At 48.8% G+C, this 24,861-nt stretch overlaps 1 protein-coding gene across 1 annotated transcript in view; it reads left to right on the top strand.

The window, feature by feature from the left end:
• CLPB (ClpB family mitochondrial disaggregase) overlaps positions 1-24,861 on the top strand; it is a 74,266-nt gene that overhangs the window by 26,764 nt on the left and 22,641 nt on the right. The window contains exons 4-6 of the mRNA XM_069023660.1: positions 724-827; positions 4,992-5,120; positions 19,486-19,583. Of these exons, the coding sequence (XP_068879761.1) occupies positions 724-827; positions 4,992-5,120; positions 19,486-19,583 (331 nt within the window). The remainder of the gene's footprint in view (positions 1-723; positions 828-4,991; positions 5,121-19,485; positions 19,584-24,861) is intronic.

Below are 24,861 nucleotides of genomic sequence, written 5' to 3'. Positions count from 1 at the left end.
GAATTTCTTCCCAATATTCAATCTAACCTAGCCCTCTGCCAATGGGAAGCCATTCCCCCTTGTTCTGTCCTTCCAGGCCCTTGTCCAAAGTCCCTCTCCAGCTCTCTTGCAGCTCTTTTAGGCCCTGGCAGGGGCTCCAAGGTCTCCCTGAAGCCTTCTTTTCTCCAGGCTGAACACCCCCAACTCTCTCAGCCTGTCTCCAGAGCAGAGGTGCTCCAACCCTCTGATTATTTTCAGAGCCTCCTCTTAACTGCTTGCTGTAGAAGTTGTTTGCACTTCTTATGGTAGGATGGCACGTTTAGTATCAGAGGTTCAGGTGCTGTACATTGCCTCCCAAAAGCAACATAGTTTTGCGTCCTTTAATCTTCAGAATGTTACAATAATCTTCCTTTTTGCAGGGACAGGGGTGACCTTGGAGCCAAGGTCTGTGTCTAGGAACATGCCTTGTGCTAGGAGCATGTTCTGTGCGCATCTCCTCAGGAGGATTGCATATCTCTACAGTGTCACCCCTTCCTCCAGTGCCTCCCCATCTCATTCATTTTACCATATGCTGGTGGAGCTCTACTTGTTGAAATGTTTAGTTATGGTTGTGGGTTAACTTCCCTGGAATGTTAGCATTCCCAGGAATATTTGAGGGGGGCTTTCTGAGCACTTCTCAGTCTCTGAAGGGCTTCAATTCCTCATCTACTACTTCTGCCTTACTTTCCTTCTGTTTTGTGACAGTGTGGTAAAGGCTCTGCTCGCAGCTAATGCAGATCCAAACCTTGGGGATGATTTCAGCAGTGTGTATGAGATTGCCAAAGAAAAAGGCCTCCATTCCTTGGAAGGTAAGATGGTTTGTGTGTAGCTACTGACATCTGCTTTTCAGGTCCCAAAATTTTGTTTCCTGATCTGACGTCATGGGATTTTTTGAGCTCATTTCATCTTCTTCTATTTAAATGCAAAGTAATTGATGGTACTTGGGTGAGTGTGTGTCTGAAGGGGAAAGAAATTTTATGTAGGTACTATATAGAAACAATCATTCAATTTACCAGAGATAAACTGGTTTTATATAGCCAGAGCATAATACAAAGTCATAGATAGGAATGTCATTCCATTGACCCACATGCAGCCATGTCTTGGGGAAGGAGAGGGGTTCAAGGCGGTGTATTCCACTGCATTCCTATTAAGCAGCCTTAATCCAGATCTTATGAGAAGCTGTGAAATGCAGAAGGACTTGGCCAATTGAAATAAAGCTGAATGATGTAAGTGGTTGCAGTGACTGCTGCTGGGTATGGGCAGGCATCAGTACCAGCTCTCAGCCCCAGAAGCCTTTCCCTGGAAACAAGGTCATTTTCTGCAGAGTCACGTCATCTCATTATGGATATTCTTGGCAGATCTCAGGTTCCACTCTCACCCCTTCATTATCCTCATCACTGGGTTGTTGATGCAGACTCAGAATCATAGAATCATGGGATGGTTTGGGTGGGAAGGGACCTTTAAAGCCTATCCAGTCCAACCCCCTGTCATGGCATGAATGTGTTCCACTAGGCCAGGTTTCTCAGACACCTGCTTTGTTTATTCAGACCTATTTAAATTTCCCAGACTGTTTCTACTTTTTCTGACAATAAATGGTGGTAAAATTTTTTTGGGTTTGTGATTATCCGGATATGTCTGGATTCTTGGTGCCCAGCTGTGCGTTGGAGCAGCCAGCTGCATGTTCATTCTTCTGTTCCTCACACTGGCAGGAATGCTGGTAGAACTCAATCCCCCTGTCTTTCCTTTCCTATTCCAGAAGCCTTTTCCCTATCCAAGCACTGTGCTGACAAGCACTGCCAACCTCACCTCTGAGCTTGCAGGCCGCAGGATGTTTCCCAGACATCCCCCTTGCCCTGCCAGAGCCCAGCAAGCCATTGGGGCTTGCATTCCTGAGTACAGCTACATTTGTGTGTGCCTGCACAGTGACTGCATTTGTGTGCTCTGACCTGCTTGGAAGTTAAATCTTGTCCCAGCTGCTCTGAGTGGAAAATGGAAGGAAGCCACACAGTTTGTCCAGAGCCTCACCCTGCACAGCATGCTTTGCAGAGCCTGAGTCATAGAGTCATGGAATAGAATCATGGAATCATTTTGGTTGGAAAAGCCCTTCCAGACCATAGAGTCCAACCACTCTCCCAGCACTGCTGAGGCCACCATTAAACCATGTCTCCAAGTGCCACATCCACATGACTTTTAAATCCCTCCAGAGATGGAGACTCCAACACTGTCAGGTGCCAGGGCTGGACAACCCTTTCCATTAAGAAATTTTTCACAATATCCATCCTGAACCTCCCCTGGCACAGCTTGAGCAGTTTCCTCTTGTTCTGTCCCTTGTTTCCTGGAGAAAGAGCCTGACCCCCACCTGCCTTGGCTTTCCTGTCAGGGAGTTTTAGAGAGTGAGAAAGCCCCCCCTGAGCTTCCTTTTCTCCAGGCTGAGCCCCCTCAGCTCCCTCAGCCACTCCTCACCAGACTCGTGCTCCACACCGTTCCACAGCTCCATTGCCCTTCTCTGCACATGCTCCAATGCCTCAATGTCCTTCTGGGAGCGAGGGACCCAAAACTGAGCCCAGGTGTGGCCTCAGCAGCACTGAGCACAGGGTCACTTCCCTCGTCCTGCAGCCACACCATGGATGCTGTTGAGACACAGTGACATTATCCACGGGCCTGTCTGTGCTTCTGGCTCAGTGCTAAGAGGCAAAAGCTCTGTGAAAGCCTAATGAAGGTGTAGTATTTGAACCTTTCATAAAGCACAGGTTGAGTTAAGAAGATGGAACAGTGAAGCGACAGCTTTGACAGGGCGTTATTCTGTATTTGTAAAAGCTCCCTGCTCTCATCCCTCACTGTGACCCACCCGTGCAGCAGACCTACTCCTTGATGGGAGAGAGAGCATACATAGATCACATCCCTATAGCAGGGAATGTAAAATGTATGAAACTACATTAAAAAATGAGCAATAGAATGCCAATACATAATGCATGTACATAGACTTTATTTAAGATAAAGTATATCAACCAAGAAAGTTAATTGTTTTTGTCTGCATTCATCCCTTTATAATGTTATATATTTTGGGGTGAAGAAAAGATAAGGACACTCCATGAGAAGTTGCATTAATTCTTTGGTTGACATGTTTTATTAAAAAGAATAAATTCAGTTGCGTTTTTAAAAAGAGAGAGAGAAACTGCCTTTGTTTTTTCCTGTATTTTTTAGACATTTACATATTTCGTGTATAAATATTTTTTCATAAAAACATCCAAATAGAGAGGGTGTGCTCCACAACCACTGCACAAAATATATTACAGACATTTATATGGATGGCAGGAAGGGAGACAGAGGGCTGAAAATTTCCAGGCACCCAGTGATGGATGGTGGACGAGGCTTCCCCTGACGCTTTATTGAGTTTCCGATGATTATCTCTCTCAGAGACATTTTTTACAGATGACGGCCGAGCTGTCACAACGGACCATGGGGGAAAAAAACCAACAATAATAACACTTTAATCTCTTTACTGCACTGCTCCCTAGTATCTCAGATTCATCTTCCCTGACGCACGCAGTTCATTATCCTGCTCCTCCCTGGGTAGGAAATGACGACAAATAAATAAATATACATACTCACCCTGTGTGCTTGGAGAAAGGACCCAGGGAAGAAAAGGAGCCAGGGCATTAATTGATCTTCCTGGAGGGACTGTGGTTCATTAGTGGACTTGCTGGGTTTGGACAGCATCAGGTATTCATCACAGCATTTCTCTCTTCTGAACTTTTCAAATCTCCTGGAAATCTTTTGATGGCTCTTAGGAGGGACCGTGAAGAAGTCCCTGCGGCACACCTGTTTTCCAGCTCTGCTTGCTTTGCCGTAGCACAGAGTAAGGTGCTCAGAGCACTTGGAAGCCCTTCCTGTCCCTGAATCTGGGTCTACTGAGTTTTGGGTACAGACCCTTTCACGAAGGAGCTGGACACACCTCCAGGAGCAGAATTTGGCCCACCAGGTGGGTAGTGTTCATTTGAATGGAGATAGCACATGCCAGTCCCACCATCACTCATGGCGGGGCAGGGTATTTATGGGGCTTCCTCTGGGCAACCTGTGCCATTGCCTCACCACCCTCACAGGGAAGAATTTCTTCCCAATATTCAATCTTATCCTGCCCACTGTCAGTTTGAAGCCATTCCTACTTGTCCTTTCACTGTCTGCACCTTTAAAAAGTGACTCTCTCTTTTTTTTTTTTGCTGGTTACTAAAGCAAAGAGTTTAAAATCCAGGTTTTCTAAAGCCTGATCCTTAGAACAGCTACAGGAGAGCAGAGGTGCTGCAGACCCTTCCTGCAAAGCTGTGCTCTGTGACACATGGACTTGTGTGCTGGAGACTCCCAAAATCAGCAATTTGCTTGAAGGTCAAGCCATAGCGGAGCAGCATTCTTTCCTGTCACAGTTTCCTTTCTGTTTGCTAAAATCATTATTTAGATTGGATATTGCGAAGAAATTCTGCCCTATGAGTGTGGCAAAGCCCTGGCACAGGTTGCCCGAAGAAGCTGTGGCTGCCCCATGTCTGGAAGTGCTGGATAGAGCTTGGAGCAGCCTGGTCTCTTGGAAGGTGTCTCTGCCAATGGCAGGGGGGTAGAACCAGATGGTTTGAGGTCCCTTCCGAGTCAAACCATCCTGTTATTCTACAATAAATGGTTGGAAAAAGGCTGAGGTATTTGCTCAGGTGTTCTCCATCCACCTCCTCCCCTGCCTGGGCACTGTGTAGGCAGTCACTGGGATACATGGAAACCATGTTGTCTTTATTGCTGCTCAGTGGAGTGGGGACAATGGCCACCAGAAACCCCCAGTGGGGTCCTGGTCGTCCTAGAAAAAGCCACGAAGCCCTTAAGAAGCTTCCTGCCTGGTGAGGGGTGGTGGGTCCATGCTTTTGCTGCCCATCCAGATGAGCAGTTCTGTAGTTATCTCAATGAGCTGAGCTTTCACTCTTTGTCCCCTGCAGTCCTTGTCACCCGGGAGGATGACTTCAACAACCGTCTCAACATCCGAGCCAACTTCAAGGGCTGCACAGCTCTACACTATGCAGTTCTAGCTGATGACTACCTGACTGTCAAACTGCTGCTGGATGCAGGTGAGTTTTGTAGTTCCACCCAGCTCATGGGCCAGGAGCACTTCTGAGTCAGCCCATCCCACAGAACTGTCAGGTTCAGACACAGGCCACACTCTGTCACTGTCACAATTTGGTGTGATTTGCTGTCTGCTTTCATCTCTTTACTTTTTGGTTTCTGTGTTCCCATTAATTTCCAGTGTTTTTTCTCATGTGCTTTTGGTGGCTCTTCTCACCTTAGTCATTGAGTTTTCCCTTTCTTCCTGCATTTCAGCAGCCAGAGAATCACAGAATCCTGGACTGGTTTGGGTTGGAAGGAACCTTGAAGATACTCCAATTCCAACCCCCTAGCTTGGGTAGGGACGCCTTCCACTGGACCTGGTTACTCCAAGCCACGTCCAACCTGGCCTTAAACATTTCCAGGGATGGGATAGTCACAGCTTCTCTGGGCAACCTGTGCCAGGGCCTCACCACCCTCACAGGGAAGAATTTCTTCCCAATATCCAATCTAACCCAGCCCTCTGTCAATGGGAAGCCATTCCCCCTTGTTCTGTCCTTCCAGGCCGTTGTCCAAAGTCCCTCTCCAGCTCTCTTGCAGCTCCTTTAGGCACTGGCAGGGGCTCTAAGGTCTCCCTGGAGCCTTTTCTTCCAGGCTGAACACCCCCAGCTCTCTCAGCCTGTCTCCAGAGCAGAGGGATTTCAGCCCTTGGAGAGCTTCTGTGACCTCCTCTGGCCTTGCTCCAGCAGCTCCACACCCTTCTGATGCTGAGGGCCCCATAGCTGGACTGGGTGTCCAGATGCCCCCATTGGTCTCTGCTTAGATCATTTTCCTCTTGCAGTATTTACTCAGGTCACCTGTCATGTCCCTTTGTGGAGTGGAAGAGTCCCTGCTGTGCCAGAAACAGATCTGTTCTGTGGACAAGGCACAGGATAGGTGCTGGTACCCAGGTAAAATGGTGGACGCTCAAGTAGAGTTGGCACCAGGACAATGCAGCTCTTGTGAGAATTGGTAGGAATTAGTTTATGCAGTTACTGGTCCTCCTGGTTAAATCACGGGGCCCTTCTCCTTAGGGAGCCTGCTTTGCTCTCATCTGTTGTATACTCACCTGGGCAGCCTGTTCAGTGCTCAAATGTCTTCATGGGGAAAAAGCTTATCAGCACTAGTGGAGTAGAATGAGATGCATTTAGCCAACAGAATAGGAATGTGCTGCCATGACAACGGTTTTTATATGTACCCTCCTGCTGCTCCTTCTGGGATGATATTTGTGACTGCTGTGCTGTTCTCCAGAGCTGGCATCTGCTTAGTGTATACCTGCACCTGCGCAGTGCTTTTACCTTGTTCCTCAGACCACCAAGCTGGTCCATAGTTCTGGTCCATAGTCGTGACATCCTTTGTCCCCAGCATTCCTTCTCCTCCAGCAATTTCAACAGCTCTCCTCCCTGCGATATCCCCAAGGTCACGTGGAGATGAGCCAGCTGCAGCAATGCTGTGCCTGCCTCAGGTGTATGCTGCCAGCAGCCTCTGCCAGGTGGAACATCAAGTGGACACCTTTTCCCAGCCTGGCCCTGCCAGAGACAGGCTTACTAGGGTCTGGCTGGCCAGATGCTGATTTTTGCGAAAATTTGAGGAATGTTGTAGTCTTCCTGGTGTGGGCATCTCAGAAGTTAATTCTAGGGAAGCAGACAAGTATATAATGGTATGATGTGCTCACATAAGGCTCATTCCTTAAGAAAGCAGCTAAAAAGATAATGGAAGGTAGCATCTGTAATGCAGATGGGATGAGGAAAAATAATTGTGGCAACATTGAACTTTGATACTCATCTGTACTATGTGCTTATATTTTTCACAAATAGAAAATAAGAGTGAAAGGGTGAGATTCTGTAGCACTGAACTCCAGGTGAGGGTTTCTCTGGGAGCCTTACAGATACCAGAACCCCAGCTTCTGGCCATAAATTAACCCAAAAATAAAGGAGCCAATGAAAGAAAATCTATTGCAAAGGGAGGGTTCCATGGGAATGCTTGCGGGGAAGAAAGCTGAAAAAGCAGCTGGCCCGACTGGCCCAAGTCGGGTCCTGATATAGAAGCCCCTCTCTGTGTTTGCAGCACATGTGGGCATTGTGTGAACTTGGAATCTGGAATGGTCCCAGAGCATATGTCTGTCTGCATGTCTGTTTCATGGACCAACAGCATGTGCTCAGTGGTCACCTGGCCATGGGCACTGGCAGTCATAAGGAACTGCTCCAACAAGACCTCTGGGATCCCACAGTTGTGGGCAGGGATGCCCACAGGAGGAGTGGAGTGGAGAGTGGAGTGGAGTGGAGTGGAGTGGAGTGGAGTGGAGTGGAGTGGAGTGGAGTGGAGTGGAGTGGAGTGGAGTGGAGTGGAGTGGAGTGGAGTGGAGTGGAGTGGAGTGAAGTGGAGTGGGCTTTACCTGCTTGAGCAATGGGTTGTGAATGCGCAGACCTGGAAGGGCTTTGCGGGAGAATGCAAGGGGCCCTGGGGTGTTACAGAGAGCACCCCAGGGCAGTGGGGTTGAAGTGCTGGAAGAGTCCTTGTCATAGCAATATTGGGAAAAGATATGTGCAGATAGAGTCTGCACTTCTTGAGGCTGGAGAGTGTTTCACATATGTCATGGTGTGAATCATAGAATCACAGAATGGTTTGGACTAAACACCCTCAGCTCTCCCAGCCTGTCTCCAGAGCAAAGGGGCTTCAACCATCAAAGCACCTGTGTGGCCTCCTCTGGAGTCACTCCAGCAGTTCCAGGTCCTTCTGATGTTGGACCCCAGAGCTGGAGGCAGCACTGCAGGTGGGGTCTCACCTAAGTGGGGCTGAGGGGCAGAATCATCTGGAACAGCATTTTCTGCAAAGATACCTGCTTCTCTTTTCTGCCTTGGAAGCCTCCTTGCATGACACATATTATCAGTTGATTGTAAGTATCAAGGCAGCTCCTTGGTTATCCTAAGTACAGGTAAAAGATGGGTGCAAATAAGTGAAGTTGGCACTAAAGAATTTTTCCATCCTGAATAAATCATTGTAAGGAGTAAATCCAGCTTATTTCTCCAGTTGTGCCCTGCTTAGCTCTCTGAGTACTGTTCTAATCCAGGCCTCACTTCACAGAGGCAACTGTTCTTTTTGTTCCAGAGATGTTTCTGTATCTCTGGATCCTGGATCCAGTGCCATCCCTGTGAATGGCCCTTCCTCTGCCTGATGCCCACAGAGAGTTCTTTGTTTATAGCAAAGTGTCTCAGCTCAAAAGAACTCACTTGCATCTCAGAAAAAAAAGACAATCTGTGCGACTGTGTTTGTTTGGGTACAAATGGAAGGATTGTGTGAAATCAAAGTGAAAATTCAGAACTTAGCCAGAAAATGTGACACACACTCATCACTGTTCCGTTCTTAATCCAGCCCCACAGAAATCCTTCTGGATCCATTTCAAGAGCCTGCACTAAGAGTTCATTTCCAAGTGGAAGTCCTTGTCTTGCAGAGCATGTCCCAGTGCTCAGATCCTGGAGACAGCAACCCACCGGTGGGAATCTCCATTTGGTGATGGTGCGAAAGATCCCGTTGGAGCCCTGGTAGAACCCCAAGGCTGAGTTCACGGTGTTCCTCAGATTAATCCCTGTTCACCATCCACAATACCCACTTACCCTTTGCAGTCATGGTTAGGATGAGGATTTATGAGGATTATTTGCTAAATGCAATAAGCTTCACCTTTCTGTCAAGTGGACTCTGAGTTGCTGGGGTGATAGCAGACCCTTTCCTGCCCTTTCAACAAGTTTTGGGTACTGGAGTTGGATTTCCTGATGGGCACATGATAGGAGGATTTCATGGCATTCAGTGGGGGCATTCCCCTCCTCCCGCTTCCATGCAATAATAAAGCAGGGCATCCCTGCCTCCTTGTCGGTGTAATCTGGGATGAATATATGGCCAAGGGTCTTGGCGTGGAGATTGAACACCGTTCAGCCCTTTGTGAGGGTAATGTCCCTGTGCTGCCATTGACATCCGTGCACAGGGTGGCTCCTGGTTGTTGACATGGAACAGGCTCCCCTTGCTCCCTCCCTACACCTGCCTTTTACTAACTCTTCATTTAATCTCCCTCTAACTTCCCTCGATGGTACCCTGCCCTCAGGCCAAAGCCATTAACCGCCCAGCCCCTCTCTGCTCCAACCACTTCCCTACCCCCCTGTTGTTTTTTAAGGGAAGCCCCCTGCACTTGCCCCTCACCCCATGTCCCTAGCCTTTTGTGGCCCATTCAGTGACTCGCTTGACCCCTCCAGGACCTTATAGCCCTGTGGTCAGCATGTGTGTGCCCAGCAGACCGCGAGACGAAGTGGCGGCTCTGTTGTCCTTTCGGGCAGTTGGTGACATTTCACAGTCCCCTGACCTGAGGCAACACCATAAATATCGGTGTTTGGGGAAGGGGTGGGTGAGCACTCGCATCCACAGAGTGCACCAGTTGCTACTGCAGGCACAATCGATTCCAGGGACTTTGTGTGTGACTCAGAGGAAGGAAGGCAGGCAGGGTCACCAGCTCGCTGGTGACAAAAGTCTCCTTGTTTCAGAGGGAGCTTTTATTATGCCAGTATTTAAGTGAAATCAGCAGTTTTAGAAGGTGCAGCTTTCTGGCAATGGCATAACCCTGCCATGGAGCACAGCCAATATCAACCACCCTTCTACAAATGGTTCTGCTCCAGAACCTGTCTCTGAAATGCAGGGAGCCAGAGGAGCTCAGGCAGGCACTGATTCATATGTCCAGAGCAAGTCATGGAGATTGTCCGAGGGCTGGAGCCCCTCTGCTCTGGAGACAGGCTGAGAGAGTTGGGGGTGTTCAACCTGGAGAAGGGAAGTCTTCAGGGAGACCTTAGAGCCCCTGCCAGTGCCTAAAGGGGCTGCAAGAGAGCTGGAGAGGGACTTTGGATAAGTGCATGGAGTCACAGGACAAGAGAGGAACGGCTCCCCACTGACAGAGGGCAGGGTTAGATTGGGTATTGGGAAGAAATTCTTCCCTGTGAGGATGGTGAGGCCCTGGCACAGGTTGCCCAGAGAAGCTGTGACTATCCCATCCCTGGAAATGTTTAAGGCCAGGTTGGATGTGGCTTGGAGTAACCAGGTCTAGTGGAAGGTGTCCCTGCCCATGGCAGTGCAGTGGAATGAGGTGGGCTTTAAGGTCTGTTCAGTGCAAACAATCTTGTGACTCTGTGATTCAGAGCTAGGGACAGCACTACTGCTGCTCAGGGATTTGCTCTGCAGGTAAGTGACCCCTCTCCCAGCGTGAGACACTGTTCCGCTTTCACAGCCTTGTGCTGGGGGAAGAGTTGTCATAGCTGTGGTAACGTTTCAGTAAACTAAAATTACACTAGACAGAGTACAGAAGAAGGTGCTGCAGGAACTGTCTTAGGTTGGAGCTTACAAAATGCAAAACCAGAATATTGTGAGCACTTCCTTCTGTATATGCCTGAGAAACTAGGCACAGGAAGAAGCGTAGAAGTGAGGTTTCCCTGGTGCGTAGCAGCTCAGCTGCTATTTTTCTTGGATCTCAAAATTCATTTCCAGGTGCTTTTCCAAGGTGTGTTTGGTGGGTGTGTGTGTGTGTGTCCATGCAGCAAGGGATTGTCTGAACTGTCATCTGCTGATATGTGGAAGTGTTATTTTCACACGGTTGTGTGGCAGTGCACTACTCTGCTTCTGCACATAGGTGGGTAGGGGCTTCTATTTCCTATCCTTGCCTAAAAGAACAGTACCCTCAGAGTCTGACCCGTGCCAGTTGGTTGGGACTTCCCCCCTCTATATCCCCACCGCAGAAACCAACACATGCCCTCCTGCCAAACCTGAGCAGGCTCCATATGTGTCCCATTCTCCCCAGTGCTCTCCTCATCCCTGACTGCCCTGCTTTCTACTTCCCATCTTCAGAAATCATCCTCTCTGCTCCCAGCTCCTCCTAGAGCCATCACACAGGCTGACCAGGCTGTTACTGCATTGGAAATGTGTAGATGCTAAAAGAGCTGGCAGAGAGATTTTCCTGTTTTTTACAGCCTCTTGTGAAAGTCTCCTTTCTCACGTAAACTAGCTGGTTTGAAGTTTTCTAAACTATCTCACAGGTGCACAAGCTGTTTGTGTTTTGTTTTCCACACTGGGAAAAATATTTTGGAAATGGCTGTTATGCTGTTCAGCCAATCGCTCTGGGAGGCGGATGGTCAAGCACCCAGTAGTGTTATGACACTCTTGGAAACAAAGCTATATAAGCTGATTTATATAATTAAATATAGCCACTTCTGGCCTTTGAACCCGATCCTGGACGGTGTCGTTCTTGGTACAACAGCAACAGAAATGCCTCCTGCAGTACATCCTTAGTGGAATCACAGGATCACAAAATGGTTTGGGTTGTAAGAGACCTTAAAGCTCATGTCATTCCACTGCACTGACATGGGCAGGGACACCTTCCACTAGACCTGGTTGATCCAAGCCCCATCCAACCTGGCCTTGAACATTTCCGGGGATGGGGCAGCCACAGCTTCTCTGGGCAACCTGTGCCGGGGCCTCAACACGCTCACAGGGAAGAATTTCTTCCTACTACCCAATCTAACCCTGCTCTCTGTCAATGGGAAGCCATTCCCCCTTGTTCTGTCACTCCTTGCCCTTGTCCAAAGGTCCTCTTCAGCAATCTTGGAGTCCCTCATCTCTAATTAGATGGGAAAGAGAGGGAGGAAGAAACAAACATACATTTGTGAAAACATTTTAGCTGAAGCTGCAATAACCTGGTCTGCTGAACTCGATTTGCTGGTAAATTTAGCCCAGTGCATTTGTTCATAATGTCGCGCACTCCTCTCCTCGGTCCAATGTAATTGCAGGTCTTGTGACTAGGGTGAGTGATGGGTAAACAGATTATGGAGCCAGCATTGCAAGGGATGGGCTTTGGACATCAGAAAGCAAAAGTGCTTATAGTATTCTCTGGAAAAATCAGGTTCTAATTGGGCTTTTCTAACCCAATTAATTTCTAATTAATTACTGCATTATACGTCTTGGAGTGTTTTCTGTTGCATCCCAGATGAAAGGGTCCTTTCTTCAAGAGGGAGAGTAAAGGATATCCCTAGAGAGTAGTGGGCTTTCAGGTCCCCAGCAGCCAGTTCCTGGTGACAGAGAGGAGATACCTTTGGTTTTAACACATCTGAGAAAGTGACATTGAGGTCTTGCTGCAGTCAGCAGTTACCAGAGTAAACACGAGCTCAGAGCAGAACTCCTCCCTCTCTACAACTCCCTGAGAGGAGGGTGGAGCCAGGTGGGGGTCAGGCGCTTCTCCCAGGTGACAAGCAACAGGATGCGAGGAAGCTGCCTCAAGTTGTGCCAGGGGAGGTTTCCTCATAAAGATTGTCCAGCCCTGGCACAGGCTGCCCAGGGCAGTGGTGGAGTCCCCATCCCTGGAGGGATTTAAAAGCCTTCTGGATGTGGCACTTGGGGACATGGGTTAGTGGTGGCCTTGGCAGTGCTGGGGGAGTGGTTGGACTTGATGGTCTGGCAGGGCTTTTCCAACTGAGAAAATTCTGTGAAACTATTCTATGACTCTATGACTCAGGCTCTACAAACCACGCTATGCAGAGTAAGGCTCTGCACAACCTGTGTGGCTCCCTCCCATTTTTCCTTTAGAGTAGCTGGGACAAGGTTTAGCTTGCAAGCAGGTCAGAGCATACAAATGCAGCCACTGTGGATGCAGCTGTCCCCAGGAATGTCCCAGCAGCTGGCTGGGCCCTTTTTGGTGAGTCACAGGCATGGTAGCTGTCTTGGGTGGTCTGTTGTGTAGGTTTGCTGCCCAGGCCAGCTGTCATGCCAGAGTGCCTGACTGTCTCTCTCTCTCTCCATGCTCATATTTACAAGGGAATGTGATAAATTCTGTATTGATTCCTTCTGTTGCACTGTAAATTTTGCAAAAGATGATTAAATAGTGCAATAGCATCTGTGAGTGCTGAGGCTCAATATGTTCTGGGCTGGCGTATTGATCCTTCGTCTGACCACAGCCAGTTCCACTCCCCACCATGCCAGACCAGTAATTAAAATCCTATGAAACTGGGATTTACAAACCAATCATCTCCCAGCATCGAGGCATCCAGCATCCCACTGTAGTGAGAGTAATAAGAGTCCAAAGTGCCAGCACATTTCTGTATGTGTTGGAGCACTTAGGAATAATTTTCCCTTAGGGCAGGGGAGTAAATAGATCCCTCTTGAGGTGTTTCTGGGGACAAACTTGACAGTGACATCATGTTTGTCATGAACTTAAGAGCTCTGCACACATGGGTATAGGGAGAGAGGGTGATGGATATATGGGAAGAGTATGATTCTGTAGTTTCCTCTCTTACTTTACAAAACAAGAGTCCAGAGTCAGGTGGATTATTTTCACACACAGTTGTCAAGTAGGCATAGACCAACTTACACTCAGGTTCCAATAAAGCTACAATGAAAGGCGCACACATTCAAAACATTCATTCATTCATTCTTTCCCTACTTCTGTTGTAACTTTCCCATTTGCCATAGAATCAGAGCACAGTTTTGGGTTGGAAGCAACCTTCAGGCTCATCTTGTTACAAATCCTTGCCATGGATGGGGATACTTCTCACTAGATCAGGTTGCTCCAAGTCCTTTCCAGCCTGGCCTTGATCTTTATCACTTATGGAAACTCACCCCCTTAGGCTGACTTCCAGCTTCTGATAAAGCTCAGAGGTCCTAGCTTTAATTCCTAAAGCAGGGGATTCTTTTAAATCCTTTATTACCTGTGGTTTTTTTACATTTCACTTGCCAGACCAAACACTTCATTGTGTTTTCTTCATCTCCCCTGGGCTTGGAAGGATGATGGTGTGGTTTATTCCTAAGATCCTAACTCTTCTTATGATAAGGACTTTAATAAATATCACAAGTTTCTTCAGTCTTTAACATCCATGTTTCTGACAGTTACCTGCTGCTTTGTTTCTAGCAAGATCCGTGTTTTTCCCTCGTGGAACAAAGTTCCTTGACCATGGATTCTTTGCTGGATTTTCTGGTGAGGAAGTTTGGCATGAACATGTGTCCTATTGCAGTGTGGTGCTTAGGAGCTGAGGTTTGGAGAAAGCCTTTTGCTTTGTCCAAAGCTGAATTAAGGCTTGTGCCTTGTCTTGGCAGCTTTCTGCCTGCCAGAGCTCTTAGTCTCTGGTTTTTGCCAGTTTAACAATTTATTGGTGTTGTGCTCTTTATCCTTGCAATCCCCGGGCTAGTTTTCAGTGTGTTGCAGTGCCCTTCAATCTCTCAGAGGGGTGAACCTTGTGCTGTATTTTCCCTGTTCGGTCAGGGCATTTCATTCTGTACAAATCCTGTGTCACTGGCTCATACAATTGCTTTTATTACCTTCCTTTTGTTTCCAGTCTTTAATACCTGACCTCACCACTCCACCAGTGGAGCTCAGTCCTTACCTGCAGTCCCGCTTACATGCTGCTCAGACCAGCCTCCTCCTCTTCCTCTGTTCCAGCTTGCACGTCCTGGTCCTGAACATTACACATGACTGTTGTGTTTGTCCAAGTACTTAAAGATTTGTGTTCAGTCTGGTTCACAAGGTTTGGGACCACTGGTTAAGCTGCACCTCCAAGAGGACCTCTCCTTGCTGGTTGTTACATGCCCTTGTCAGCATCTGACCTTCATCTCAGAGCTCTGGGTGTTGCTTTTCCATGTAAACTCTACTCCAGAAACATGTAATTCTTAAGTCTAAATCCTTCCTTCATAGAATCAAAGAATGATTTGGATTGGAAGGGACCTTAAGCTCATCCGATTCCAACTCCCTGCCATGGGCAGGGACACCTTCCACTACACCAGGTTGTTCTAAGCCCCATCCAACCTGGCTGGACAAACTTAGGTTGGAAAGGCTTCTTGTTCTTTGAGAGTGAGACCACTGGACCAAGGGAGCACAGATCCTGCTTCCCTAAAGCTCTGTGAGGGCTGCTGCCAGCCCAGGGCTGTGCATTAGGCAGCACTTGATGTGGTGGAACTGGAGCTGGTGCAGGTGCAATGTATGTGCCCAGGTAGACAATAAGACCAAGGATATCTTGATTTGTGTCACCAGTAGTGTGGCCAACAGGACCAGGACAGTGACTGATCCCTGTACTGGGCACTTGTGAGATCGCACCTCAAATCTTGGGGTCAGTGTTGTGCCCCTCACGGGAGGAAAAGAAGTTCAGGGGGACCTTCTCACTCTCTACTGCTACTTGAAAAGAGGTTGTAGCCAGGTACTCCCAGATAACAAGTGACAGGACAAGAAGAAACAGCCTTACATTGCACCAGGGGAAGTTTAGGTTGAGTATTAGAGAAAATTGCTTCCCTGAAAGTGTTGTCCAGCCCTGGCACAGGATGCCCAGGGCAGTGGTGGAGTCCCCATCCCTGGAGGGATTTAACAGATGTGTAGATGTGGCACATAGGGACATCCTGGTCTGGGGTCATGGCCATGCAATGTGTCCACTTCCAGCATTCTCAGCAGCAACCACCATGGGCTTTGGCACTTCCAGGCTCCTCTTTCTGGGATTTAGTTCCCTTCAACAGAAAAATTAGTTTATTTCCCGCCCAATTCCGGGATATTGGATCCAGCAGAGTCTGCTGCAGGGAAAGGGATGCTCCCCAAGTACCCCCAGTGTGCTGGAGCACAGGATGGGTCCAAGGTGGTGACCTAGCAGAAGGGGTGCTCACAGAGCCTGCTGAAAGATCTTGAGATACTCCTGGGTGCAGTGCCATGACGAGCAGAGAGAAGTGCCCTCAGGTTCATCCCTTCTGCCTGTGCCCAGGCCTTGCCTATACCTGTCCTGCCCAGGACCCTCCACTCAGGACAGACTTGATGCTGGGGTGTTATATTGGAGAAAGTGGCTTTGTACTGGTTCAATGGCTTTATACTGGGGAGAATGGCATCCCTATTCATGGCAAGAGGGTTGGAAATAAGTGGTCTTTATGGTCCATTTGGACTCAAACCAGTCAGTGATTCTGTGAATGGTTTTATAGCGGGGAGAATTACTTCATGCTGGGAGAATAGTTTTATACTAGGGAGAGTGGCTTAATGCAATGGCTGTATTATATAGGTGGGGATTGATATCTTCTCCCAGGTAACAAGTGATAGACAGGACAAGAGGCAATGGCCTCAAGTTGTGCCAGGGGAGGTTTAGGTTAGATATGGGGAAAATTCCTTTCCTGAAAGGGTTGTCCAGCCATGGCACAGGCTGCCCAGGGCAACGGGGGAGTCCCCATCCCTGAAGGGATTTAAAAGCTGTGTAGTTATGGCACTTGGGTTAGTGGTGGCCTTGGCAGTGCTGGGGGAGTGCTTGGACTCAGTGGTCTCAGAGGGCTTTTCATACCTAAAATGTTCTGTGATTCTGTCCTTGTCGAATGGCTTTATACTGGGAGAATGGCTTTCCCTGACTTTCCTAACTGAAGCACTGCTGTTTTCTGTGCTGGAGACTTGCCCAAGCACTCGGTTGCCACCTCCACCATATTGTACCTTCTGGACACCAAAGAAGGAAGAAAAGAGACATTGAACGTTTTGGGTTCTTGTCTTTTCATACACAGATCACCACAGGCCACTGCTGCTGCCCATCTCATTTGCAGGCAGGACCTTCAGAGGGGCACCAGGATAGGAACTTTCTCATGCCAGTTCTCTGTCCCCACACCCACTCCTGAGAACAGCTCAGGACCCAAACACTCAGCTGAAGGCTACCTGTGGGTATGCCTGGGAGCAGGAGTTTTCACACCATCTGGCTTGGCTATGAAACAAGGTCCTCAAGAGTGGTTTCCTTGTCCCAGTGCTCAGGGCTTTCTCAAGCTGTGATCTGTCCGCTCTTCAGAGCAATGTCATTCTCTGGTTGTCCATATGAGGCTCCAATGCCACTGTGTGCCCTGTCCTGTCTGTTAGAAGTGTGAACCTTGTTTTGGCTGCAGCAGGCTCAGATCTGCTGCTCTTTTGCCCTGGCAGGATGGAGTGACAGGAGCAGGGTGTCGGGGCTGCTGAGGACACAGGGAGCATTACTGGGATGTTCCTCCAAGTTCTGTCTGTGCCCTTTGGCATTCTCCTTTCCCTCCTGCCATCTCTCTCTCCTCTTGCCATCCCCATCCCTATCCTGACAGCAGTGGGGGACCCAAGTACCAGGGTCCGCTGCATCACCAGCTCTATTGACAGTTATCCAGAATCTGAAGGAATTCAAGACAAATTGTTAAGAGGATGGAGTTAATAAAATTTGAAAAATTGAGGCCTGTCACTCCACTAAACTTTTTTCGATCCCACTGACAGAAACATATTTCCCCAATGAGTGACCTTCTGCAGCTGCTGCAGCGCTACAACACTGGGCGGGTGCAGGGAGAGAGCCCCCACGCTATTTATCAAATATTATCAGCCGGGGCCTTCTAATATGAGCATGGAGGGTGGGAGGAGGCAACGGGCTTGCACAGCCTGAGGTGCTGCCCAGGTGTCCATCTCCAGCTACAGACAGCGAGTGGGAGGTGACAAATTGCCTTCTATTAAGTCGTGGAAGGTTGACGTCCCCTTGGATACTGCTGCAGCCTGTGGCACAGGGTGGGAGAGGGCAGGAGAGGAGGTGGGGATGTGGAGTGGGGTCAGCCAGGGCGCTGACGGACCAGTGGCCCCTTTTACCTTCTATTAGCAAGCCAAGTGATACCGTTATTTATGGCAGCATAATATTTTATTGCTGCCGGTACTCGAGGTTGGAATCGACCAGTTATAGGAGTCGGGTTCTATCAATTATTGCAGCAATTAGTCAAGTCGTCAAAGCCATTAACAGGGGGATTAGGCCAATATTGGAGAGCCATTATTGATAGATCCAGGGCAAAGCCAAACAAACCCTCCATCAGAAATGAGAGCAGGCCTAGCCTCGAGGATGTCATCATTTGGAGAAGTCAGGAACATGCCCCACTGCTCACTGCACAGACCCAGGTGGGTTTTGGCGGGGGGGGGGGCTATGGGAGCACTGTCTCTTTAACGTATATGGAGCAGCCGGCCCCAGCAGTGTGTAATCTCACCTGTCTTGATCATATTCTTTATTTGTGAAGACAAGGCTTGCCATAGAAATTAGTCCATGTCGAATGTTTATGGAGCACATTTTTCATTCTGTAAGCAAATATAGTTCCCTGATGCCAGTGCCTAGGAATGGCTAATCTCTCCGGCTCCGCTCCCACAGACTCCCCTTACTTCATTCATCTATACTGATTGCTGCTCACTGTTACTGAGTGCTCCTGGTGCTTTGCGCTGTCTCACAGCACAGGAGCAGCTTGGCCTGCCTCTGCCAAGGTACTTGTCTCACTCCCATGTTTACATCAGGATCACAAAATTGTTCAGGGTGGAAGGGACACCAGTGGAGTCATCTGGACCAACTCCCCTGTGCAAGCAGGAGCACTTTGCACAGAATTGCAGTGGAAGGATTGGGATGGAAGACATCCCGGACCTGCTGAGCACAGTTATGGGCTCTTCCTCCACCAGGCTGCTTTCCAAGGCTTGGTAACTGGTGGGATGGTCAGTTTCAGCACCAGTTTTGGGGGTTTGGAACCAATTTGAAGGTTCATTCTCATAACTGTCCAGGTTAGGAGCTGTTGTGGGGTCATGGAGTGCACCAGTGTTTGTGACAAATCTCTGTCTTGGAGAGAGCTCCTGAGATGCTGAGAGTCAGAGATGAATCCCAAGGCCTTGTTTGCCCCTCTGGCTATTGCCCATTATCCCTGTCTCCTGGTATCACCAAGTTTCCCTCCATATACTTCCCATCACTGCAACTGGACCAGTTTGACATGGAATGCTCTTCTGCAATCCAGTGTATCATGGAGGGAGAGCTCTCTCCGTGTGCGTGGGGTGCGTTTCTGTGGGGTGCCCATCTGACTCACTCCGCTTCAGTCCTTGGGATTTGTTTGGGTTTTTTTTAATTAAACTCCACAGAAGGGTGTGGTTTCCCTCAAGAAGTGCTCCCGGGACTCAGTGGGGCAGCTGGCCTGCAGGCAACAGCCAGCACCAGCTTCAGCTCCAGCTTCAGCTCCAGCTTCAGCTCCAGCTTGCCCAGGCAGTGTGTCCAGTTGAAGCTGTAATGGTCCCATGTGGCTCCCACAGGACTGAGAGTGGGTGCTTTTGTGAGATTGTATTTCCTTCTAGTGACCATGTGCTCTCATCCCCCCTCAGCAGCTCTTCCCTGGCAAGCCAGTTGTTAGCAGTGACAATCCCTTTTCTTCCTCCCTGGAGACCCGCACTTGTAACCACTGGTTGTACATTCTCTCTTTCTGATTCAGACACCCTCCAGAGAAAAGGTTAAGGAGGGGACACAGACAGGATGTGCTTCTTGCTCCTTCTGCCCTAAGACTGAACTCTGAGCTCCTCATCTTACTCATTTCTTGTGCCATCAGGTGCCAATCCCCTGCAGAAGAATGAAATGGGACACACACCGCTGGATTACGCCCGCGAAGGGGAAGTCATGAACCTTCTGAGAGCATCAGAGGTGAAGGTGAGCCTGAGATTCTGGCCAATAACTCGGTGATCTGAAAAGCTCTTTTCCAACCCAAATCATTCTATGATTTTATGGTGCAAGTGATGGAAGACCACCTTAGCACCCCTACAGCTCATCCTTTTTCAGAAGAAGTCTGTAAAAATTAACAACATGATGCATAAGGAAAAAAACCCACTTCTGTAGTATTTTAACTGTGGCTGTGGCTGTGCTCTCGTCTTCCAAGTTACCATTTCTCACTCAGGAGTGACCTGCCCAGGACCACTAATGCTGCTCTGTAACCCCTGGATTCAGTAAAATCCAGAGCCTGTTCTTACTGTATTTTCTGAAATTCTCTGTCAGACAAGCAGGGCTGAGAATCCAGAGTCCAGCTGTGGCCTGGGATCCAGGTGTTTGTGTCCACCAGTCTAAGGCAAAAGACACCCATTTCCATGGTGGGCTCTCATCCCGTCAGCCTCACTGTCTCCTCGAGCAGCTGGAGCACACCATGTCCCATTTACTTGAAAGAAGGAAGAGAAACATATTTGCCATCGTGGTTCCAATAAAAATGCCAGGAATCAGTACATTTGCAGAGCAGTGGGCGATTAGATAATGAGGGATCTGCAGCTAGATTTCAGAGATATTTTAATTAAAATTCCTGGGCAGAGGCCTTGTTTGGTGAATTATCAATGGGTAGGAGAGGCCATTGCAGCAGTGATGAGTGATGCCTCATCCCTGGAAGTGTTCAAGGACAGATTAGATGGGGTTTGGAGCAAGCTGGTCTGGTGGAAGGTGTCTCTGTCCGTGGCAGGGGTTGGAACTGGGTGAGCTTTAAGGTCACTTTCAACCCAAACCCTTCTGTGATGCTTTGTGAGCATCATCTCTCCAAGCAGCGTAGATCAGCTAGGGCAGGGGACTCCCTGCATCCCAGAGAAGGGGCATTCCCTTGTCACCAGACCGCAAGAGCAGGAGCTGAGGCACAAGGGGACCAGGTTTGTTCCTGGCTGCAAAGTTCCCTCTGACATTGTGCACCTCAGTGTTTGTTCTATGGGTTTGGAATTTAAACTTGCATGCCATAAACCTGAGGTTAAGAACTTACCCACAAGTGGAGGATGAAGGTAATTAAAACTGTGTCAATTACTGCACTTAGGAGGTATTACCATGAACTAAACCCGCCAGGTGTCAACTGCTGCACTCTCTGTGCTCACCTCTGAAAGTCATCGCTCAGGCAGGACTTCAAAACCTCATTCCCCAGTGCTAAACCTCTGTCCTAAGTAGGGACAGAATGATCTTTCCTCTGGGGCTCTCCATACTCCTTCCTGGAAAAGGAAATGCTGCCATGGCTGTCCTCTGTGGCCCTGAGGGCTGCTTTTGTAGCCAGCAGCACTATGTGGTCACTTGGGCAGCTCTGAGAGCAGGTTTTTCATAAACTCATGAAGGAGGGAACATTAAAGCTCATCCCATTCCACCCCACTGCCATCAGCTGGGACACCTTCCACTAGACCAGGTTGCTCCAAACTCCATCCAACCTGGCCTTGAACACTTCCAGGGATGGCACAGCCACAGCTTCTCTGGGCAGTCTGTGCCAGAGTCTCACCACCCTCACAGGGAAGAATTTCTTCTCAATATCCCATCTAACCCTGCCAAGCCATCCCCCCTTAACCTATTACTCCAGGCCCTTGTCCAAAGTCCCTCTCCAGCTCTCTTGCAGCCCCTTCAGGCCCTGGCAGGGGCTCTAAGGTCTCCCCAGAGCCTTTCCTTCTTCAGGTATACACCCCTAACTCTCAGCCTGTCTCCAGAGCAGAGGTGATCCAGCCCTTGGAGTATGTCCATGTTCATCATCTTCATTATCCATTACCCCTGTGGCATCCCTCCCAAGTATGGTTGCATTTATGGGAAAACACTCCAAGGGAGGAGGTCCATGAGCACAAAACCAGCAGAACCAACCCTTAGCATAAAACCCGCAAAGGGTGACAGTGTCTTCCACCTTACAGGAAAAAGAATTTGAAAGATTAAAGGAAAGCAGGATATAAACTGATCAGCTCAGAAGATGTCAAGGACATGAGCTGTGACAGCTTTGTGGAGGTTTGGAGAGGGGTTCTTCTATAGGAAGGGCAAAATAAATTCTGAGGTAAGTCTTGCAGGTTTAAAGAAAGGTTAAAATGAGCTTTCACTGCCCCAAACTCCACATAGAAGGTTGTGCCCAGATTAACCAACAGCCAGTTTGCAAATAACCAGAAGAGACATTTTTCTCATGAAATATGCTTAAGTCAGCAACCTGAGATGTTCAGGATGGGAAAAGAAGCATGTGAGTCACAGCTGGAGGCTTGTTTTCTTGGAAAGGTCTATCAAAGGTGACTCACTGGGATGAAGCACACCAGTTCCTGGTCAGGAGGTCTCACACTGCTGCTTCCAGAAGGGGGTTAGGGAAAGGGCAACTGTGTGCTCTTCCTGGCTGAAGTATTCCTTAAAAATCCTTCAGCAGACAGTGATGGAGACAGGGGAGGTCACCAGATGGGTCTGACAGGGTGCAAAGAGGAGCTGAATGGCAAAAACAGGTTTGCAAGAGCCAAGCTCAGTCCAGAGGCTGCTACCCCTCCAGTGACAGAGGAAAGACACCAGTTTCAAGGGCTTCTCCCTCCCTTTTAGTCATAGATACACGAGTACTTATTTAAATTTCTTCAGACTGTTCACCACTGCAAACCAGCTTAAGAGTCCTCAACACCAGGCAAGTGTGGTCTAAGCTCAGGAAAAGCATACACACAGTTGTGGTTTGATTTTTTTTTTAAAGACTAAAGGAAATCAAAATAAATTAAAAATACATATGAAAACTCCTTGTTATTCTGTCACAAGGATATGTAAATAAAATCTATGGGATAAGTCCATCCCGTAATAGTTCTGCCTATTCATTCTCTAGCAGTGATTAAAATGAGCAATAAATTCTCAAAGACTCTCGGTGGAATGCGGCTGCTGGGGAGGATGAAACCCCGGGAGCACCAGTTCCCCCCCAGCTGAATATTCATCACAGGCTGGCTTGGCAGTCTGGTGGTTTATATACAAGTACAATCATCTTCCTCAGGAACAGCTCCAGAGATATATTTCCTTTCTCTCCTTCAACTATTACTTAAGCATAAAAACCAAGGCAAGTTTCAAACTGTTCAGGGCAGCTTTCCTTACTGGTGCTGGGCTCGAGAGAGCATTTACCCAGCAGATAATTCTACCTCTCCTGCTCGTAAAAGGTTCAGTTATTTTATTCTCCACTTTTCTTCCTTAAAACAACATGTGCTGGCAGCCCAGAAGCCCCCTGCGTCCTGAGCTGATCCCACAGCGTGGGCAGCAGGGAAGGTGGGAATTCTGCTCCTCTGCTCCACTCAGGTGAGACCCCACCTACAGAGTTGCCTCCAGCCCCCGGGACTCCCAACATCAGAAAGACATTGAGCTGCTGGACCAAATCCAGAGGAGGCCATGGAGATGCTCCAAGGGCTACTGGAGCCCCTCTGCTCTGGAGACAGGCTGGGAGAGCTGGGGGTGTTCAGCCTGGAGAAGAGAAGGCTCCAGGGAGACCTTAGAGCCCCTGCCAGTGTCTAAAGGAGCTGCAAGAGAGCTGGAGAGGGACTTTGGACAAGGGCCTGGAGTGACAGGACAAGGGGGAATGGCTTCCCACTGCCAGAGGGCAGAGTTAGATGGGATATTGGGAAGAAGTTCTTTGCTGTGGGGGTGGTGAGGCTCTGACACAGATTGCCCAGAGAAGCTGTGGCAGCCCCATTCCTGGAAGCATTCAAGGCCAGTTTGGTTGGACCTGGAGCAACCAGGTCTAGTGGAAGGTGTCCCCACCTGTGGCAGTGGGGTTGGAATGGGATGGTCTGTAAGGTTTCTGTAAGTCACCCTTCTGTGACTCCATGACTTCCATGTCCACCCCAGTGACAGGCAGACAGCTGTTACCACCTGCCGAAGCACAGACTGAGTCCTTCTCTTTTTAAAAATTAAGATTTCTGATGCTTTTGACCTCACATCAGGAGGTGAGTGCAGAAGTCCAGTTGCCTCCAACATAAGAGCAGAGCACTCCTCCCTGTGTTGCTCTATAAGCAGGTAACACCACTGTGCTCCACTTAAGTGCTAGTGCTGAGCCAGACAAGTTTCATCAGGACAATGGAAGATTAGCCGCCAGAGGGTGAGGACATGGTCCCCACCATCACCATTGCACACCACAAAGCGAGGAGGTGGGAACGGCTAGATATGTATGGAGAGGGAAACAGATGAGAAAGGAGTGCAAGTTTGTGTCTTGTGTAAAGTCCAGGATTAGTGGGGCTTTTTTTTGGAGGTTCTGTCATGGATGGATCTAAAATACATTTTTCTTGGTGGGTTTTCTTGTCCTGGTGTCCCCTGCACTGGGGTGAGTGTGAGCTCAGGATGCTCCAGGCCGGCAGCATGACCCAGCTAAGAGCTGTCTGGTAGCATTTCAGGCCCACTGAGTAGCTGGCATTAAGAGCAGGGCTCTCCAGAACAGATCCTGAGCAGAAGACCGTGGTGGGACAGCATGGAAAAAGCTCTAACACTGGTCTTTTACCCATGAAAGGGACTTTCTTCCTACCCAGAAGTTGTACTATGTCAGTTTTCCAAGAAGGGAGGGAGAAGGCATTGCGGAAGAGGGGTGTCCTTTCCTTCTCTTCCTGCACATCTTCCCCACTCTCCATGAACCCATGAGAATCTTTGGGTGTCCTAACATCACTGATCACATCCCTGCACCTTCCAAAAGGCCAGAGAGGAGGGAGACAAAAGATTTGTCAGGATCCTACAGACAGACACAGATGTATGGTGAGATAGTACCCAGCGCTGGGGGGGATCAGCACAGGCAGAATCTCTGTCCCAGAGCTGCTCCACTGGGATCTGCAGGGAAGTTATTGCTCTGTGTGAGGATCAGGGCTGATGGCATATCTGTTACACAGGAGACTGATAGCACTGGCCAAAATTGGATTGTTTGCTATTTATTATTTTTTAACTTCTGTCAGAATCGCTGCTAGCCCAGGAGACGTCAGCATCCTGGCTGGGTGTTACCCACTCTGGCTCCAGCAGCTGGCTCCTGCTGCAACTTTGGCACTTGCCTTCTGGCTTTGTTAGAGGGTGTTTCCCCTTAGTGAGGTGGGTTGAATGACAGGGACTGTTCTGTGGGTGCAGTTACTCACTTGGCAAATCCCATGGGCTCTTTCTGTTCTGTCCTCACCTGAGTCTGGCTTTGGGGGATGAATCTTCCCAAGGCAATGGTCTCAGTGGGGAGTGGCCAAGCTCAGCTTGTGGCAGG

The sequence above is a fragment of the Aphelocoma coerulescens genome, chromosome 1 (assembly GCF_041296385.1).
Source record: "Aphelocoma coerulescens isolate FSJ_1873_10779 chromosome 1, UR_Acoe_1.0, whole genome shotgun sequence".
Lineage (NCBI taxonomy): Eukaryota > Metazoa > Chordata > Aves > Passeriformes > Corvidae > Aphelocoma > Aphelocoma coerulescens.
Note: the sequence above shows the minus strand (reverse complement) of the source record. Positions and strands in the feature narration are given on the sequence as shown.